This window comes from Nicotiana attenuata, chromosome 7, assembly GCF_001879085.1.
Source record: "Nicotiana attenuata strain UT chromosome 7, NIATTr2, whole genome shotgun sequence".
In the NCBI taxonomy this organism is placed as follows: Eukaryota; Viridiplantae; Streptophyta; class Magnoliopsida; order Solanales; family Solanaceae; genus Nicotiana; species Nicotiana attenuata.
In genome coordinates, this window is record NC_031995.1 from 92,167,095 (window position 1) to 92,188,872 (window position 21,778).

The 21,778-nt window shown below is 40.4% G+C and overlaps 2 protein-coding genes across 2 annotated transcripts; both read right to left on the reverse strand.

Moving 5' to 3' along the window:
* On the reverse strand, nucleotides 259–2,450 carry LOC109230264. Its single transcript, XM_019395782.1, has 5 exons — nucleotides 1,659–2,450; nucleotides 1,427–1,560; nucleotides 1,143–1,323; nucleotides 646–1,042; nucleotides 259–560 (listed from the first exon to the last, which is right to left on the reverse strand). The coding sequence occupies exons 1-5, from the start codon at nucleotides 2,448–2,450 to the stop codon at nucleotides 259–261; spliced, it is 1,806 nt and encodes a 601-aa protein (XP_019251327.1).
* LOC109230265 lies at nucleotides 7,354–8,060 on the reverse strand. Its single transcript, XM_019395783.1, has 2 exons — nucleotides 7,541–8,060; nucleotides 7,354–7,415 (listed from the first exon to the last, which is right to left on the reverse strand). Exons 1-2 carry the CDS (start codon nucleotides 8,058–8,060, stop codon nucleotides 7,354–7,356), a joined length of 582 nt encoding a protein of 193 aa, XP_019251328.1.

Sequence of the window (21,778 nt, forward strand, 5' to 3'; positions counted from 1 at the left end):
ACCAAAAACTATCACATGTTCAGAACTTGACTAGTTTTGTGAATTGCCATTTCCCTTTCTTGACTTCAACTTGGCTAGTCGTTGCCTCTCTAGTTAGTTTCCTGTTATGGCAGCTTTTCCTCTCCATCTAAGTTTTTTGGGTGAGTAAGGAAGTTGTGTTGGCAAACTCACACCACTGGCATCACCAACAAAGTTAATAGTCCTTGTTCCAGTTGTTGTGGCTAGTTGCTCCCTCCTTTGGATTCTAGTCTTTGCCTCTCACACACGCCTTGGCAATATAGGTGGGTCTGGATTGTCTGCTTCTGGATAGTCAAAATCTGCTTCTGCATTACTGATGGATTGCTTCCTAGACATGGATGGTGTTGGCATAAACATGTAATGAGGTCCAGAATTGCTGCTGGCTTGACTGACTTGTGGTGCTGTTAGTTGCAGCTCTTCTTCTAAGGATAGCCCTTCAACTGCTGGAGATCTGTCCATGGTGTCCTCATCATTTTCATCAACCAATGTCCTCAACCTCTTTTTTGTTTTCTTACCAGCTGTGGCTGCTTTCCCTTGCTTTGCTGTCAAAGATATAAAGTAACAAAATTAGGACTGTATGTTAATTTAGTGAAGTAATATAGTAAGGGTGTCAGGTTACCTTTTGACATCCCTTAGCATTATGCCCAGGCTTTCCACATGTGGAACAAGTCATCACCCTTCCTTTTCTGGATTGAGACCACTCCCCTTGCCTATTTATTGTCTCATTCTTTTCTCTAGTCCTGTTCACTTTAGGCCTACCAGCCATATTCACTAGCAGGGATGGCTCCATTACATGAGCTGGCTCTATATTCCAGAACTTCTCTCCTCTAATTGGTTCTAACTTATGTGCATAAGTGGAGAGATAAACCTCCTTGGTGAACCACCAATGAATCTCAGACAAAGGGTTCACTTTTTCGTATAGTAATGCTCTAATAGCATGAGGACATGGGATCCCAGTGAGGTCCCATGTTCTGCAAGTGCATTTTTTCAGGTTGATGTTCACTCTATGCTTTTTCAAAAGTTCCTTCATTCACCTCATAACCATCTTTTCCATTAGAATCAACAGTACATTTTTTTGCACTATTCAAGAATTGATAATATAACTGCATGGTATGAGGACTTACATTTTCAGTCCAAGTCATCACTTCACCTTCATGCTTTCTCAACATAGTCATCACCTTAACTCTTATGTCTTCAAGCATTCTGATAATTGGCTTGTGCCTAGCATCCAGTATCCATGAGTTGAAGATTTCTGTTATGTTATTGTCCACTTGTTGGTTCTTGCATACTGTGTCAAAGTATGCTCTACAACATGATTGTGGAGGATACCTCAACAAGTCTTCAACAGCTTTTTCATCAATTTCTCCCAAGTTTTTCAATTAATCCTTGAAGTCTTCTTCATAGCTACTCCATGCACACCACCACAGGTACTTTTTCTTCAAATCCCCAGCACCCCATATTACACCAGTTAGCCTCTGTGTGCCTCACACAATATCTGTGGTGTGCATCAGGAACTACTGCCTGAATTGCCTCAATCAAGCGCTACATATATAAGATGCAGAAAATTAAACATTTAAAAATAAAAAGGAAACAGTCAATAATTTTAAAAGAATAACATTGAAGTGAAATAGAATAAGTACCTTCTGCATGTCTGACATGAATGTGTATCCTTCCCCTAGCTTGAGTTCTAATGAATTGTTCAACAATGTCAAGAACCAGGTCCAGGTGACCTTTGTTTCTTTATCCACAACAGCCCAAGATATAGGATAAAAATGATTCATTGAATCAAGAGCAACAACAACTAAAAGCTGACCTTTGGCCTTTCCTTTCAAGAAAGTTCCATCCAAGCCAATAAAGGATCTCAACCCACTTTTAAACCCCATTTTTAGAGCATGAAAACAAATATACATCCTAGAAAATCTTCTTTTTCCTCCAGCAAGTGCATCCTTTGACAAGGTAACTATTACATCACTCCCTGGATTACTCAGCCTCAATTCATTAGCATATGCCTCTATCTTATTATACTCATCAGTAAAACTACCAGCAAGGGATTCAAGTATCATTCTCTTGGCCCTCTTACACTTTGCATGGCTAACATTGATGTTGAAAGTATTTTTTAAGGTCATTTGCATCTCCTTAACTTTGATCATAGGATTCTCCTGCAGCTTGTTCTTAAAATATTCTGCTATAGTATTTTTGTCTATCCTAGGGTTGTCATATGCAGGGTTACACTTGTGTTTTGACTTAAGAGTTTTGATCTTAACCCCACCACCATTCTTATCCTCAGAAATTAGACAGAAAAAGGGGCAGCCAACGTCACACTTGTACCTCAGTCTTCTGCTATCACTCTTGAGTTGTTTTAAACCATAACAGTTTGCTAAGCAATACAAATTTATCACTTTTCTAGCCTCAGGTATATCTTTGAATGTCATTCCTTTATATAGGTCTTTGTATTCAATCAACTTATCAGAAATCTCCCTCTTTTTTCATAATGCAATTACTTCTAAATCATCAGAGTCATAATCTGAAAAAACAGTCTCATCTTCACTCTCATTTGAACTACAATCAGTTGCAACCTCACAATCTACTGTTTGTGATTCATTATAGTCGACAATATTTGGAACACTAACTCCCATTTCACTATCCTCTACAACAAATACATTAATTATATTAAAATGGTCAGAAACCATATTTTGTAAAGTCCTAATACCATCATCCCATGTTACTTCATAAAATCTACCAGAAGGACCACAAACTATCAGTTGGACACCAACATACCCTATAGTAGATGAGGTATATTCATTTACTACTATGAAAGACAGAAGGTCAGAATCATACTGTTTCCAAGTGTGCACCAACTTTCTTGTATATACTATTTTTGGAATTATTCTCCAGTCACCTCCATAATTGAATAACATGTCTACATTAACCATCTTAACCTACAACATAAATAAGAGAAAAGGGTTAATAAAATTGAATATAATATAGTACAAAGCAATAAAGGGCAGAATTTATAATAAACCTTAATAGAATTTAATATAATATAATAGTACAAACTTTAATGTCAAACATTGAACATAATAAAGGGCATTCCCATATGAATCAGACAAAATAGTATAAGGCAATAAAGGACAGGCACATGAGTCTCGATATTATTAAACAAATCTTATGGTGGACCACAAATTCTAAAGAAACGGCAAAAATTTACAACATTCAATAAAGGAACAACAGAAAAATGTCCCACTTGGGGACCATATACAATCATCTTTGCCAGAAACAAAAAACCCCTTTTCCCCAAAAAGAGATACAATGCAGTCCCACATGCAAACCCTACACTACATATGACTATACAAAAAACAAACTGCCATACAAAATCCACATAATAGAGACTCACTAAATCCGAAAAAACACACATGCAAACACTAAACTATAAAGGTTAACAGAAACCCTAAATCACCTTCAGTAAAAGAAGAATAACATCGGGAAAACAAAGAAAATAGGAGAAATAGGAGAAATGACAACAACCAAGTTTAATAGAATCAAGAAAAAAAACTATACCTTTGAAGGATTTTACAGAAAATCTGGAAGAGAATTGATACATATAGGAGGAACCCTAAATCTCTTCACCGTCGTTCTCTCAGCTAAACGGATAAAATGACTCTTTTCTTTAGTAAAAATGGGTAAATAAGTATTTATATCATGGGTGAAACGGGTTACGGGTCATATTAAAAGGGCTTGGGTCGGATCTGTCCAACGTGACTTTCCAGGTGGCATTTTAATTGCTTTGTTGGACGGGTGTTAAAAAATAAGGGTAATTTTTTCCACTTTCCTGACGGTAGGCTTTTAAATGGCCTGATAGTATAACGGGGGAGAAAAATGTACTATTTATTAAATTAGAGGGGTATATTAGCCCCCTTTCCCTTTTTTCCACTATCAAGTTATGACGATCTTCAAGAACATGTCACTCAACATAATAAACCTAATTTGGTAATATAGAAATAAAGTAAATGACATAAGTGGCGAATCCAAAATTATATATAAAGGGATACAAAAAAGTCATATCCGGAATTTAAACTTGTGACCTGAAGCAATTCTTGAATCTCCTTTGCCACTTTACTAGAATTTTCCCTCATGTTAAGGTGATTCAGCTAGTTTTTATTTATCTTAAACAATATAATTTTTCGCCGAGGAGGATTCAGTTGGACTGTTTTCTCCAAGTTACCTCTGTCCTAAGTTATAACAAAATGCAACAATAAGTGTTTTGGACTGTCACAGTTATATAAATAACATTCTTCTTTTCTTTTGCAAGACTTGATAAGCAATTGTAAAATGCGACACTCATCTGTAACAATTTACCGTGTCTATTTTTAAACTTGGCGTAATACATCGTTCCTCCTTGATGACGTTAGCATTATATTTGAAGTGAATGAAATTGATATTATTTAACAGAATATCTAATTTTCTATTAAAGGGCCAAAATATTATGGATTTCGGGTTTAATTTTGAATTAATGAGACAAATGTAAAACGTCTGTTGATCAATACTAATCTTCAATAATGATGATAGGGAAAGGAGAGTAAAATGTATTTGCTCCAAAGGCAAGACTAGAATTCAGACAGCTACAATTATAATTAACTGGCTAATTTTGAATCTTGATTATAGTGTCTGAAAGCGAATTCTAATTCTAATTAAAAGAAAGAAACTTCTTATCAACTAAAGAAAATGCTTATAAATTCTTTTTGTTCTTGAGTGAATATAAGTCTCGAATGGAGACTGTTTATCTCACCATATCTAGCACGGAACTTTTTGTTCTAGAAATAGGGAACTTAGAGTAGTTGCAGAAATGACCCGTTTTACCATATTTTAGAGGAGTAGTTGTTTTACTTAATTTCTAATTTTGGAACTTAATCCAGTGGAATGTGGTCATATTGGACCATATTCCCAACTTATCTTTCTTTGCAATCTAGGTTTTTACCATATTTTCTTCACCGCATTAAGTAGCAATATTTTACTTTCATTGTACCGTGATTCCCTGTCAAGAAACATTTTTTAAAACTGTATCAATCCCTTCACGTTCCCGTAGTTCCATTTCACTTCTTTATCTCCGGCATATTAAGTTCACAAATTTTGATATTATTACTTGTTTGTTTTTTCTCCGTAAGTGGTATGTTGGAGTGGGCAGAGGCGTATCTAGGATTTAAGTTTCATGGATTCAGCATGTAAAGTTGTACTGAACCGTTGTATTTTTATAATAACTAGTCTCTCGGCACGTACGTTGCACGTGTATATCGAGTCAAGTAGTATACAATTTTATAAAATAATATCAATATTATTGAAACGATTTTAGTAAATAATTATATATGAATTAATGAAGTACAAGTTTATATGAATCATTGTCACGACCCAATTTAGGATCGTGACCGGCGCTTAGGAGCAAGTGCTCCCAAGTAAACCTCATCGGTAATTTTACAGAAAATCGGGCAGAGTTTTCCCTATTTTTGGACCATCCCAAAAATTTCCTGTCTCAAATCAGCAACCAAACAACCTAATAGCAATTCAACTGACAATTGACAACTTACCAATTAGCCAAAATAAGTCTCCACCATTACTAATCAACACACTAACAACCAGAAATACTAATCTACCTCGAACTTTCGTAATAAAGGACGATACTCAACATAAGACTATAATAACAAAAGAATACTCACGACACTAAAATAATGACTATGGAGCGACTCTAAAAATTTAAAGAAAGACCATAACAATTGATAAAAATCTCCGCCCACGCGAATAAGTGCGAGGCTCACCAAGAGTTCTCAACCTGTGACCTCTAATTAACAAAATCCTCGCCTGCGTCAACTGCTGTCTCTGTAAAAAAAAATTAGCGGGGAATGAGTCGCTAGCTCAGTGAGTAATAACACTAAACCACAACCGTTTTTAATTTGGGGACAAGTCAGAAACATGCTAGTATTTCAAAGAGAAGATACATAAAAATGCCCTTTCAGAAACAATAAATAATTTTCAGTCTCTTCACGCTTTTCTTGTAGTAAATATAATTAACAATTCAGTAATAAGCTCGGTAACCACTGTATAATATCAGTATTCACATTTTTGGGAGGTTTCAATGAACGGATCATGTAATCGGTATAACTGTGGACTTCTTCGCAAGAAGTCAAATATAACGGTAGTCCCTACTCGAGGGAAATCGGTAACGGTATGCTAGTTCTACCTTCCCACTAGCGAGGGCTATAACGGTAATCAGTAACTACAAGGTGCACCAGGTCTAACGAACCCGCCGTTAGCTACGGGATCCTTCAATGTCTACTCCCATTTATACTTGTCTCTGTAATCCGTATATACTCATAGAAACTATTTTAAAATAATATAGGGCATTTCGGTTCTTATCAAATCATATAATTTCCTTTTGATAACAGTAAATTCTAGTAACGGTCAAACAGATCTAGTGACAACGAAAATATTTAAAACCACGGTATTCATCTCAAATAACTATTTCGGTATCATATCGAGTAAAAGACTTGTCCCACATGCAACCCAAAATAATCGGTAACATATTCATATAAAAAAAATTATGTGTAAATCATGCAAGTTATGAAAACACAAATTGCGGTAAGGTTACTACTCACCTCTCAAAGCCAACTAACCAAAGCTCGACTTCTTATTGATCCAATTGCTCAATTCGTGTGCAATCTATAAATCATATAAGTTTAGTGTTACTATCAATATAATTGATTCCAGATCTTGTCAAATCTAATCCATTTTTCTGTTTTCACTCCTTAGAATATGATCATCTATTCTTTCTTAATTAATTTAATGGAACTTAACTGGAAGGGAATTTGGTTCTTGCTTATGTGTATGTCAATATATATAGATGGCTTATATAGATACTTGGGAACTCAATACCTTTGCAATATTTCAGCACTGCTTTGCAAACCCTCAGAGACACATGACTAATAGATTCATTACTTCTCAATTTAGAATAATGACAATCTAATCTCATTACAATTCACTCGAAACCCAATATAACCAAGTTATCAATATCACTGTTTAGCCATGATAATCTTTATATACCTATGTTAATGGATGAAAAAAATACCTTAAAACTTGAATTAAACTCCGCTGATAGTGGCTCTCTTGCGGCACCAGATCGCCGGACACTGTAAAGACCTTCTTGATTTCCTCTTTATAGATGTGAACTTGCTACCAACAACTTTGTTGTTCCTTCGATTTTTTTTTTGTTGTTGTTTGCAGGAGCTTTAATGCCCCAACTCTCCTACTCTTATTCCTTTTTCTTTGAGATTGCAAGGAATTGGAATTTTACCCATTCTCAGACTCTATACGATGTCCTATATCAATTGGTTCTTGGGCTTCGGCCCCACCTTTTTTTTTAAATTAGTTATTACTATTATTATCTAATGACCAATACACCCTTACTAAAAATATAGGGTATTACATCCTCCCTACCTTATGAAATTCGGTCCCCGAATTTAATTTAAGTACATACCTGTAGACTGAAACAAATGGGGATACTTCGCTTGCATATCTTTTGCTAGTTCCCAAGTAGCTTCTTCGACTGTATGATTTCTCCATAAGACTTTCACGAACACGGTTTCTTTTGACCGTAGCTTTCTTACTTGCCTATCAACAATTGTCGTCGGCTCCTCCTCGTAAGACAACTTCTCATCAAGCGGTATAGTCGGTGCTTCAATCACCTGAGATGAGTCTGATATACATTTTCTTAGCATTGAGACGTGAAACACCGGATGAATAAAGGACAACTCAGGAGGAAGTGCCAAACGATAAGCCACCGTTCCCACTCGGTCTAATATCTCATACGGTCCTATAAATCGGGGGCTCAACTTGCCTCTTTTCCCAAACCGCATTACACCTTTCATAGGGGAGACTCGTAGGAACACTTTGTCTCCAATTGTGAACACTAATTCTCTTCTTCTCTTATCAGCATAAGACTTTTGTCTGCTTTGAGCTGCAAGCAATCTCTGTTTGATCAACTGGACCTTGTCCATAGCTTCTTGTACTAGGTCGGGTCCCAATAAGTTAGTCTCACCAGCTTCAAACCATCCGATAGGAGAACGACATCTTCTACCATACAATGCTTCGTACGGTGCCATTTGAATACTGGACTGGAAGCTATTGTTGTAAGCAAATTCAGCTAATGGTAGATAAGTGTCCCAACTACCTCCGAACTCAAGAATGCAAGCTCTCAACATATCCTCCAAGATCTGAATAGTACATTCAGACTGCCCGTCTGTCTGTGGATGAAATGCAGTACTAAGATCTACTCGTGTACCCAATGCTTCTTGAAAAGATTTCCAAAAGCGTGAAGTGAACTGTGATCCTCTATCAGAGATGATGAATACTGGAACTCCGTGAAGTCGGACAATTTCATTCATAAATATCTGTGCGTACCTGACTCCACCATATGTAGTCTTCACCGGCAAAAAGTGTGTTGATTTCGTCAGTCGATCTACAATCACCCATACTGAGTCATAACCTCTAAAGGTTCGTGGTAGCCCGGTGACAAAATCCATAGTAATTCTTTCCCATTTCCACTCTGGAATCTCAATTTGTTGTAGTAGTCCTGCGGGTCGCTGATGCTAAGCCTTGACCTGCTGACAAGTCAAACAACTAGAAACAAAGTTAGCAACATCTTTCTTCATACCTTCCCACCAATAAAATTGCTTCAGGTCATGGTACATTTTTGTGGATCCAGGATGTATAGTGTATTTAGAGTTGTGGGCTTCTTCAAGAATAGCATGTCTCAACCCATCTACGTCTGCTACACATAGCCTGTCACCCATTCGAAGAACACCATCACTTTCAACAATCATATCCTTGCTTTTACCAGCTAAGACCTCATCTCTGTATTTACATAATCGTTCATCCTCATATTGGGTGGCCTTAATGCGCTCAACTAATGAAGACTTAGCCTGAGCACAAGCCAACAATGCCTCTGAATTTCCGACACTCTCCGATACCTGTATCTTCTAGTCGCTGGATATCTTTGGCCAAAGGTCTCTTTGCAGGGGCTATATGTGCCAAACTCCCCATAGATTTTCTGCTCAATGCATCAGCCACCACATTGGCTTTTCCAGGATGATACAAGATAGAACAATCATAGTCTTTGAGTAGTTCCATCCAACGACGCTGCCGAAGATTCAGATCTCTCTGCTGAAAGATATACTTCAAACTTTTATGGTCAGTATAAATCTCACAAGTTTCGCCGTATAGATAATGTCTCCAAATTTTTAGAGCAAATACCACTGCAGCCATCTCGAAATCATGTGTAGGATAGTTTTGCTCGTGCTTTTTCAATTGTCTCGAAGAATAAGCAATAACACGACCATTTTGCATGAGAAAACATCCTAATCCCACCCTCGAGGCATCACAGAATACTGTAAATCCTCCAGAACCTGATGGTAAGGCTAATATTGGTGCAGTTGTCAGACACGTTTTGAGCTTCTGAAAGCTTTGCTCACATTCCTCCGTCCACTGAAACTTTGCATTTTTCTGCGTTAGCTTGGTCAGCGGCGCTGCTATTCTGGAGAAATCCTGCACAAAACGCCTGTAATAGCCTGCTAAGCCTAAAAAGCTGCGAATCTCTGTAGGAGAAGTAGGTCTGGTCCATTTCTGCACAGCTTCAGTCTTCTTAGAATCTACCATAATTCCATCTTTGGATACAACATGCCCCAAAAATGCTACCGAGTCTAGCCAGAATTCACACTTCGAGAACTTAGCATAAAGCCGATGTTCTCGCAATGTCTGCAACACAGTCCTGAGATGATCCTCGTGTTCTCCTTGGCTGCGAGAATATATCAGGATATCATCAATAAATACTATTACAAATCTATCCAGAAACGGCTTGAACACCCTATTCATTAAATCCATGAATGCCGCTGGAGCATTAGTCAGTCCGAAAGGCATCACGAGAAACTCATAGTGCTTGTATCGAGTTCTGAAAGCAGTCTTAGAAATATCTTCATCTTTGATTCTAAGTTGATGATAACCAGAACGGAGATCAATCTTTGAAAAGTGGGCAGCTCCTTGTAACTGATCAAATATGTCATCTATACGGGGCAAAGGATATTTATTGCGTATTGTTATCTTGTTCAACTGCCTGTAGTCAATGCCCATTCTCAGGGATCCGTCTTTCTTCCTTACGAACAGTACTGGTGCACCCATGGTGATACGCTAGGTCTAATAAAACCCTTATCTAACAAATCTTGTAACTGTTGCTTTAGCTCCCTCAACTCTTGTCACGACCCAAATTCCCATACCCGGTCGTGATGGCGCCTCTCGTGAAGACAAGGCCAGCCAACTTACCCAAATCATTTCTTTAACAGTTACTAAACATAAGTGAATAGAATAATACAACTTAACGGCCATAATAATCAGTATTTTCAACCCCACATAACCCGACCGGGGTGTCACAAGTCACGAGCATCTAAGAAGTAGGAACACAACTACAGGGTCATATATATATAAAGAAAAATCCTAGAAATCAAAAGACAACATCCGGTGCCGCGAACGCTGGCGGTCACCTTGCTCGGCTACATTAGTATTACCTTCAGTCCGCTAATCACCCGCTACCGGGTGAACAATACCTGCAACTGCACGCGAGGTGCAGGGAGTAAAGTGAGTACTTCCAACTCAGTGAGTAATAAGAGTAAATAATAACTGAGAGGCAAGAAATCACGTAAGAGCAATCCATCATGCTATATAGGACAGTACCACTCTTTGAGAAAACAGTAAAACCGTGAAAATCCTTTAGAAAATATCTGGCTCAGTTTAAAACCTCTTTTGAAAACATCCTTTTCCAACAGTCAAGCAAATGAACGCGTAATCAGATAGTGCAAGTCCGCACATAAGACAGCCCCTCGGGCACAACACTCCACAAACAGTTAACACCAGGGCGTCTGGTAAACAGTACAAGCAATAGCATGGATGCCAATGATATGAGAGTGCTAAATGTCATGACACGTAGTACAAACAGGAACCAATGCATGAATGCAATGCAATGCATATGACCGCTGCGGCGCGCAGCCCGATCCATTTGGGTACCCGCGCTCACTGTGGGGGTTCAGACTCCGGAGGGGCTCCTACAGCCCAAGCGCAATATCCATATCACACCGCTGCGGCGCGCAGCCCGATCCATCCTCAGTCCAGAAATGCACATAAGCCCCTTGGGCAATAGTAAAATAACAGTCTCAACTCAAAACGTCAGTAAAATATCATTTAGGTTTTCAAATCTTAGAAAGATAGCTGAGTTTGCGAAACAGTATTTTAAACCTTGGACTGTGATAAAATAATATGCAAAGTAATGCAAAAACAGTGATATCAATCCCTGAAGGATTCAAACAATTGGCACGAAGCGCAAATATAGCAATCAAACCAAATAATGATGATAACAAGTAGTTTCGGTCAATTACGCAATAAAACCAACAACCGGGACGGACTAAGTCACAATCCCCAACGGTGCTCTACCCCACGCTCATACCTGGCGTGCAAGTCACCACAATACAACACTATGATGTGCAAATTCGGGGTTTCAAACCCTCAGGATATCATTTACAAGTATTACTCACCTCAGACCGGTGAAATCCCTAGCTCGCGACGCCTTTGCCCCTCAATCGGCCTCCACGCGCGTCGAATCTAACCAAAACCAGAGCGAATACATCACAATATGCTAAGGGAACAATACCCAATCGAAAACAATCCAAAATTAGCAAGAATCTCGAAACTAGCAAAACCCAAGCCCCGGGCCCGCTTCTCGAAAAATCACGAAATTCACATCACCGGATTCCTCGTCTCGCCACGAGTCCATACATATAAAACTTTACCAAAATCGGAGTTCGTTGACCTCCAAATTCCATTTTTACATCATAATTTTCTCAANTCCTGCTCTTCTATTTTCACTAAAACCGCCACTGAAATCCCCTCCTGTCTTGGCCTTCTTACGTAATTCACTAGTTGCACGCTCTTCATGTCCCTTGTTTTCAATCTTTCTAGCAAGGTCGACTACATCAGAGTAGGATAAAGTCTTCATCTGTGGGGCTACTGCAGTGTATAGACAACCAACCAATCCATCAACAAACCTCTGAATTCGAGCTTCTTCGGTAGGCACTAAGTGAGGAGCATATATAGCCAATTTACATAACTTAGTGTTATATGTTGACACATCCATATCTGGAGTCTGAACCAATCTCTCAAAGTCTCTAGCATGTTGTTGCATCAGACTGTCTAGAAGAAAATGATTCTTGAACAACTTAGTGAACTCGTCCCATGTCAGTGGTGGTGCTCCTGCCGGCCTTCCTAGCAATACGGTTTCATACCATGTGTTGGCCATATCCTCTAGTTTGTATGCTGCGAGCTCCACGGCTCTCTCACTAGAACATCCAAGAGCACGTAATGCCTTAAGTGTCCCATCCAAGAAGCTTTGAGGATCTGCTGAATTATCGGAACCTGTGAATTTTGGTGATTTCAATTTCAGGAACTCGTGTAGAGATACTTCCTTATTTCCGAAAGGCTGAGTCTGTGTAGGTGCTTGTGTCTGTAAAGTAGCCTGAGGAGCTGAACTTCCTCCCTGAGTAGGCACCAATGCCTCTAACACATTCAATAACCTTGCCACTGCATCTGCAGGTAAGGCAACGGTAGGTACAACGGTTGGCACTGGTGGTGGAGCGTTCTGAACTCCCTGCTGTTGCACTTTATCTGGCATAACAGCTTGAGGTTGACCTATGTTCCCAACTTGAGGTTGAGGAGCAGTATGTCTTCTAGTTTGATGAACCCCAACTTGACCGCCACCCTGGGTAGTACCACGTCCAGTACCACGTCCAGCAGATGAGGGTGTGCGTGTCCTAGCCATCTGCGAAAGAAATATTCTAAAGTCAATCTCAAGTTATCTCAACGCACGATAAAAGAATGAAAGAAGGGAAAACATTCCTAAATGTTCAGTAGCCTCGAGATCATAAGTATGGGCGCCTACATACCCATGAACAAGACTCTACTAAACATTGCTCCATGACTCGGTACTTAAAGCCTAAGCTCTGATACTAATCTTTGTCACGACCCAATTTAGGATCGTGACCGGCGCTTAGGAGCAAGTGCTCCCAAGTAAACCTCATCGGTAATTTTACAGAAAATCGGGCAGAGTTTCCCCTGTTTTTGGACCATCCCAAAAATTTCCTGTCTCAAATCAGCAACCAAACAACCTAATAGCAATTCAACTGACAATTGACAACTTACCAATTAGCCAAAATAAGTCTCCACCATTACTAATCAACACACTAACAACCAGAAATACTAATCTACCTCCAACTTTCATAATAAAGGACGATACTCAACATAAGACTATACTAACAAAAGAATACTCATGACACTAAACTATTGACTATGGAGCGACTCTAAGAATTCAAAGAAAGAACATAACAATTAATAAAATCTCCGCCCACGCGAACAAGTGCGAGGCTCACCAAGAACTATCAACCTGTGACCTCTAATTAACAAAATCTTCGCCCGCGTCAACTGCTGTCTCTGAAAAAAAAATTAGCGGGGAATGAGTCGCTAGCTCAGTGAGTAATAACACTTAACCACAACCGTTTTTATTTGGGGACAAGTCAGAAACATGCTAGTATCTCAAAGAGAAAATACATAAAAAATGCCCTTTCAGAAATAATAAAAAAAAACTTCAGTCTCATCACACTTTTCTTGTAGTATAATATAATTAACAATTCAGTAATAAGCTTGGTAACCACTGTATAATATCAGTATTCACATTTTGGAAGGTTTCAATGAACAGATCATGTAATCGGTATAACTGTGGACTTCTTCGCAAGAAGTCAAATATAACGGTAGTCCCTACTCGAGGGAAATCGGTAACGGTATGCTAGTTCTACCTTCCCACTAGCGAGGGCTATAACGGTAATCAGTAACTACAAGGTGCACCAAGTCTAACGAACCCGCCGTTAGCTACGGGATCCTTCAATGTCTACTCCCATTTATACTTGTCTCTGTAATCCATATATACTCGTAGAAACTATTTTAAAATAATATATGGCATTTCGGTTCTTATCAAATCATATAATTTCCTTTCGATAACAGTAAATTCAAGTAACGGTCAAACAGATCTAGTGACAACGAAAATATTTAAAACCACGGTATTCATCTCAAATAACTATTTCGGTATCATATCGAGTAAAAGACTTGTCCCACATGCAACCCAAAATAATCGGTAACATATTCATATAAAAAAAATTATGTGTAAATCATGCAAGTTATGAAAACACAAATTGCGGTAAGGTTGCTACTCACCTCTCAAAGCCAACTAACCAAAGCTCGACTTCTTATTGATCCAATTGCTCAATTCGTGTGCAATCTATAAATCATATAAGTTTAGTGTTACTATCAATATAATTGATTCCAGATCTTGTCAAATCTAATCCATTTTTCTGTTTTCACTCCTTGGAATATGATCATCTATTCTTTGTTAATTAATTTAATGGAACTTAACTGGAAGGGAAATTTGGTTCTTGCTTATGTGTATGTCAATATATATAGATGGCTTATACAGATACTTGGGAACTCAATACCTTTGTAATATTTCACGCACTGCTTTGCAAATCCTCAGAGACGCATGACTAATAGATTCATTACTTCTCAATTTAGAATAATGACAATCTAATCTCATTACAATTCACTCGAAACCCAATATAACCAAGTTATCAATATCACTGTTTAGCCATGATAATCTTTATATACCTATGTTAATGGATGAAAAAAAATATCTTGAAACTTGAATTAAACTCCGCTGATAGTGGCTCTCTTGCGGCACCAGGTCGCCGGACACTGTAAAGACCTTCTTGATTTCCTCTTTATAGATGTGAACTTGCTACCAAAAACTTTGTTGTTCCTTCGATTTTCTTTTTTTTTTTTGTTGTTTGCAGGAGCTTTAAGCCCCAACTCTCCTACTCTTATTCCTTTTTCTTTGAGATTGCAAGGAATTGGAATTTTACCCATTCTCAGACTCTATACGATGTCCTATATCAATTGGTTCTTGGGCTTCGGCCCCACCTTTTTTTTTTTTAAATTAGTTATTACTATTATTATTATTTACTAATGACCAATACACCCTTACTAAAAATATAGGGTATTACAATCATCATCGTATATGACTTGTTTATCAAGATCAAGATGATTGAATATCATATGAATGCAAAAGATAAACAAATAAAACTTAATTAAATAAATATGATTCTTTTACTTATTTCAATTTTATGGTGTACAAATATGTAATAAAGTGGATCTGGCATAATATTCCCGTATAGACAATATTCCTACTGTATGTTCCTTTCATCTGTTTCAAACTTTCAATTGCTCTGACCAGAACTCTTGTTGTCGATATTGATATCCTTCTTAAAAGTGTAACGTGAAGTTGGCCATATGAGAAAACGACACTGAATTGGCTTCTCAAATGTATTGACATCTTTAAATTATGCCATAGCACTATGAGTTAATCTGAGTGCATAAGATTGAACAAATAAATGTGTATCATTCAAAACATGTATGATGAACATTTTTGTTTGAGGCAACGCAACATCAATTTTGAAAATGAACTGCATGATAAGTTTAAATACCACCTGATATAAACAAACCTTAATCCCATTCATCGTCACGTACCGAGACACATGCTCCAGTTGATATGTATGCATAAGAAAAATAATGCGTTTATTGTGTCGAAAAACAAAGAGATTTTACAACAGTGAACCGTAGTGCCATGCATAAGGTTCTGCGTCAAAGGAAGAATCGAGAGGGAGGAAGGAATTTCAGATTCCTCAATCTCCCACCATGGTTCTAATCTAAATATTGGAAAATAGATACCATAATGCTTCTAAATGTTATCAAATGCCTAACTACTCACTCGTAGTGCTTCCTTTTAGCAATTGGTTCAATATAGCTCTTTTACTTTATTTTCAAAGTTCTTACATGTAAAAATAAATATTTTTAGGAGATTTAACAAAAAACTAAGGAAAAAATAATGAGTCACAAAACCAATTGATCCTTTTCTAGGGAAGCTTTTAATTGATTTTGATTATACAATTCATATGATACCTCTTTGTATATTTTGGTGATGACAAAAGAAGTTGAGTAATGACCATCTATGATGAGTTGAATATTGTGCTCATATTCACGGAAGAAGAAGAAGTTGCACGCTTCTTCAACGTTATGATTATAGAGCAGTAATCATGTTAAAGAGACAAAAATGCACCCTAAGAGCATTGTTTTACTATAAACCACATATATACGCCAACCAAATGTGACGACCCGTCGTCTCATGTATTACAGCCCCGTTTTCCCCATTTATTGCTTCTTTATGTTTCATTATTGACATCGGGAGAGTTAGAGTTGAATTGGATTGGTTTGGATAGGAAATGAGACATTTAGTCTCTTTAAGGAAGGCTTATATTGGAAAAGTCAACCGGATGTTGACTATTAAGTTAGAGGGCTCGGATATGAATTCCGGTGATTCGGTTAGCTTGGGGGGATAAATTGTGACTTGGGAGTGTGATCGGAATTGATTTTGGAGGTCTGGTGTAGAATTAGGCTTGAATTGGCGAAGATAGAATTTTGGCGAATTCCGGTTGGTAGGTGAGATTTTGATCCGGGGGTCGGAATGGAATTCCGAGAGTTGCAGTAGCTCTGTTAGGTGATTTTGGATATGTGTGCAAAATTTCAGGTGATTCAGAGGTGATTTGGTTGGATTTTTGATCGAATGTGAGTTTCGGAAGAATTTGAAGAACTTAGGCTTGAAACTGATGAAAGATGAGGATTTTTGTGTTGTTGGATGTTTTTTTAAGATTGGAACAAGTTTGAATAGGGTATTGGATCATGTCTGTGCTTTTGGTTGAGGTCCCGGGGGCCTCGGGGTGAGTTCGGGTGGTTAAACGGAAGGTTTTTGGAGTTTAATTGCAGGTTCAAGTTGCTGGTATCTGTTGGTTTCGCACCTGCGGTTGTGGGGACGCAGGTGCGGTCTCGCGGAAGCGGTTTGAGGAGCGCGGAAGCGGAAAACTTGGCCCTTGCCAGGTTCCGCAGAGGTGGGATTAGGATCGCTTAAGCGGTCCCGCAGATGCGATTGGGGACCGCAGAAGCGGAAAGTGGCCTTAAGTGAAAAGTACGCAAAACCGGACGTTGACCGCATAAGCGGAAGTCACAAAAAGCGGTATTTGCTCCGCAGAAGCGGAAATAACTGGCAGTTAAGTGAGATTTATCTTCTTCGCGAATTTTTGAAAGGGTAACATTTTGGACTCCGAACCTTGAGAACTTTGAGGCGATTTTGAAGAGGGTTTCGAGGGCTTTAATCAGGTATGGATTCTTGGACTTAGAGTTTGATTTTATGGTGTATAAACATGGATTTAGACTGAATAATCAAGGAATCAAATGTCAAAAATGGTGGTTTAGGGCTTGAACTTAAGAGAGTCAAAAATGGGGATTTGAGGGGTCGAATGGACTCCGATTTTTATAAATTCGATATGCATGGACTCGTGGCGAGACGAGAAATCCGGTGATGTGAATTTTGTAATTTTTCGAGAAGTGGGCCCGGGGCTCGGGTTTTGCCAACTTCGTGATTTTTGGTATTTTTCGAGTCCTTTCGATTGTGTTATGTTTCTTTGGCCTATAGTAATGTATTCCTTGTGGTTTTGACCAGATTCGGCACGCGAGGAGGTTGATTCGAGAGGAAAAGGCATAGCGAGCTAGATTTGTGGCCGTCTTGAGGTGAGTAATAGATGTAGATGATGACCTGAGGGTTTGAAACCCGGTATATCGCATTGTGACGCTATATTGAGGCGAGACACGTACTCTATGACGAGTGCGGGGTCGTTTATGATTGGAGACTGTGGCTTAGTCCGTCCCGAGTGATGTTCATACTGTGTTCTTGACTAGAGATTGATTGGTAATCATCCTACTTGGATTTTATGGATATATTTGGGCTTTGTGCCGATTATTGAATCCTTCAGGGATTATTATCACTTTTTCCATGATACTTAGCATGTTAAATGATTTCAGTCCTGAGTTAAACATTGTTTTGAAATGTTCAGTCATATTTCTATGATTTAAAAAACGTAAACTACATTTTTCTGACGTTTGGAGCTGAGAGCTATTACTTAATATTGCCCGAGTGGCTTACTTGCATATTCTGGACTGATCATGGATCGGGATGCACGCCGCAGCGATGTTATGTCGATATTGCGCTTGGGCTGTAGGAGCCCCTCCGGAGTCTGAACCCCCACAGTGAGCGCGGGTACCCAAATGGATCGGGCTGCGCGCCGCAGCGGTCATATGCATTGCATTGCATTCATGCATTGGTATTTATTTGCTTTACCTGTCATTTGATTTGCTGTTATCTCACCGTTAAATGTGTTGGCTTGCCAATTATAGCTTTACATTGTAATATTTCGTGATTTATTATCTTCAGCCATTATCTATGCTTTCTACTCATTGAGTTGGAGTACTCACTTTACTCCCTGCACCATGTGTGCAGATACAGGTGTTCCGGAGGCTTAGTAGAGTTGTTGCTGCTCTCCAGATTATCACATGAGTTGTCGAGGTAGCTGCCTGGCGTCCGCAGGACCCGACTTCTCCCCTTATCCCTTTGCTTTCCCGCATCCTAGACTTTCATATGTTTAGATTTTGCTACTCAGTTGTATTTAGAGGCTCTAGACTCGTGACCCCAGATCTGTTGGGAGTTGTATTGGCATTTGTTATGGTTTTTCCGCACTATTTCTGTCTATTACTACGGGTGGGAATTATGTTATCTGATAATTTAACTCTATTAATTGGTAATGGGTTGTGTATTTGGATTTGGGAATGTTTAAATGGTCGGGCTTGCCTAGCATTGTGTTGGGCGCCATCACGATCGGGATTGGGGTCGTGACAAGTTGGTATCAGAGCCTAGGTTACTAGGCCTCGCGAGTCATGAGCCGATTTAGTAGAGTCTCGCGGAGCGGTACGGGGACGCCTGTATTTCTCCTCGAGAGGCTGCAGAACCTTTAGGAAAACTTCATATTCTTGAAATTCTTGTCGTGCGGCTTTGTTGTTCCGAGAACTAAACTTCTGTATTCTATTCTCTCGCAGATGGCGAGAACTCGTGCTACCGGACGTGGTGGACGACCACCAGTACCGCCCACTAGAGGCCGTAGACGCAGTCGTAGTCGTGGTCAAGGCAGAGCAGCAGGGACAGCACCTGTTGACCCACCAGTTGCCCCAGTTCAGGGCCAGACTCCAGTTGTTGATGCTCCAGCAGTACCTGTGCAGGCACCAGCAGTGCCTATTGAGATTCCTGGCCTCCAGGAGGCTTTGGCTCAGATATTATCCGTTTGCACTGGCCTGGCTCAGGCAGTCTCAGCCACTACTGCAGCAGCTACCTCACAGACCGGGGAAGGTCATCAGACCCCCGCTGCTCGCACACCTGAGCAGGTGGTCAGGGATTGCAGACCCCGGGAGTTGCACCAGTTGCTCCAGCTGCGCCAGTTGCACCAGTTGCACCAGCTCCAGACTATGTGGTTCCAGCTATGCCAGATGATGAGCAGCGTCGTCTTGAGAGGTTCGGTAGGCTCCAGCCTCCGGTGTTCAGTGGTTCTGAGGGCGAGGATGCCCAGGGTTTCCTTGACAAGTGTCAGCGTATGCTTCGCACCGCAGGGATCTTAGAGTCGAGCGGGGTGGCATTTACTACCTTCCAGTTCTCAGGGCCTGCATTTACCTGGTGGGAGGAGTTTGAGAGGCGTAGGCCTGTTGGAGCAGCGCCCCTTACATGGAAACAGTTCTCCACTCTCTTTCTGGAGAAGTACGTACCGCAGTATCGCAGGGAGGAGCTGCGTCGGCAGTTTGAGTGGTTGATTCAGGGAGACATGTCTGTGACCCAGTACGAGATGAGGTTTACGCAGTTAGCTCGGCATGCTACTTGGATGATCCCGACTAATTGGGAGAGGATTAGGAGGTTCGTGGATGGCCTCAACTATTCACTCCGCATTTTGATGACCAGAGAGAGTTATGGGTGCCTCGTTCGAGAAGGCAGTTGACATGGCTTGGGAGATTGAGACGGTTCGCCGTCAGGAGCGTGAGGAGAGGGAGGCCAAGAGGCCTCGAGGTTCAGGTAGCTTCAGTGGCGCTCCGTCTAGGGGCCAGTTCCAGCGTGGCAGAGGTCGTTCCTTCAGGCCTCCTCAGTCAGGTCGCCCAGATTATAGTGGGGCTTCTTCAGGCCGGGTCATCAGGGATTTCAGCAGGGCCAGTCTTCACTTAGTGCCCTTCCAGCTCAGAGCTCTACTCCTGCCTCTTCAGCCCAGGGTTCCTCTACAGCGAGGGGTTCCCTTCAGTCCCCTTCTCCAGCACCGGGTAGTTGCTACGAGTGTGGTGAGTTTGTTCATATGAGGAGACAGTGTCCTCGGCTTCGTGGTAGTTAGTCTCAGCAGAGGGATCAACCCTCATCTTCTGATCCTGTTTCATCAACACCCGCCCAGTCAGCTAGGGGTGGAGGCCGGACTGGCGGTGGTCAGGCTCTATTCTATGCTCTCCCAGACAGGAGAGAAGCCATTGCATCAGATGCTGTTATCACAGGTATTATCTCAGTCTGCCACAGGGATGCCTCTGTTTTGTTTGATCCCGGATCTACCTATTCCTATGTATCTTCATATTTTGCTCATCACCTGGGGACTACCCGAGGGTGTCTTGCTTTGCCTGTTCACGTATCTACCCCGGTGGGTGATACTATTGATGTGGATCATGTATATCGATCTTGTCTGGTGACTATTGGGGGTCTGGAGACCCGAGTTGACTTGTTGTTGTTGAGCATTATAGATTTTGATGTTATTCTGGGTATGGACTAGCTATCTCCGTACCATGCCATTCTGGACTGTCATGCCAAGCAGTTACGTTGGCTATTCGGGTGTTCTGAGGATTGAGTGGCGTGGTATGACTGACTATGTTCCTAGCAGGGTGATTTATTCCCTAAAGGCCCCAGCGGTATGGGTTTGGGAAAAGGTTTCGTATCATATTTGGCTTTTGTGAGAGGTGTCGGAGCTGAGACTCCTAGCCTTGTTTCTATTCCCGTGTGAGGGACTTCCCTGATGTGTTTCCTGCAGACCTGCCGGGTCATGCCCACCGAACAGGGACGTTGATTTTGGTATTGACTTGGTGTCGGGCACTCAGCCCATTTCCATTCCTCCATATCGCATGGCACCAGCGGAGTTGAAGGAACTAAAGGATCAGCTTCAGGAACTCCTAGATAAGGGGTTTATTCGTCCTAGTGTGTCACCGTGGGGTGCACCGGTCCTATTTGTGAAGAAGAAGGATGGCACAATGAGAATGTGCATTGACTACAGGCAGTTGAACAAGGTGACAGTGAAGAACAAGTATCCACTACCGCGTATTGATGACTTGTTTGACCCGCTCCAGGGGGCAAGGGTATTCTCTAAGATTGACCTCCGTTCAGGCTATCATCAGCTGAAGATCAGGGATTTCGAATATTATGAAGACTGCCTTCAGGACTAGATATGGGCACTATGAGTTTCTAGTTATGTCTTTTGGGCTGACTAATGCGCCAGCCGCGTTCATGCATTTGATGAACAGCGTATTTTGGCTGTATCTGGATTCATTTGTGATTGTTTTTATTGATGATATCCTGGTGTACTCGCGTAGCCAGGAGGAGCACGCACACATTTGAGAGTGGTATAAC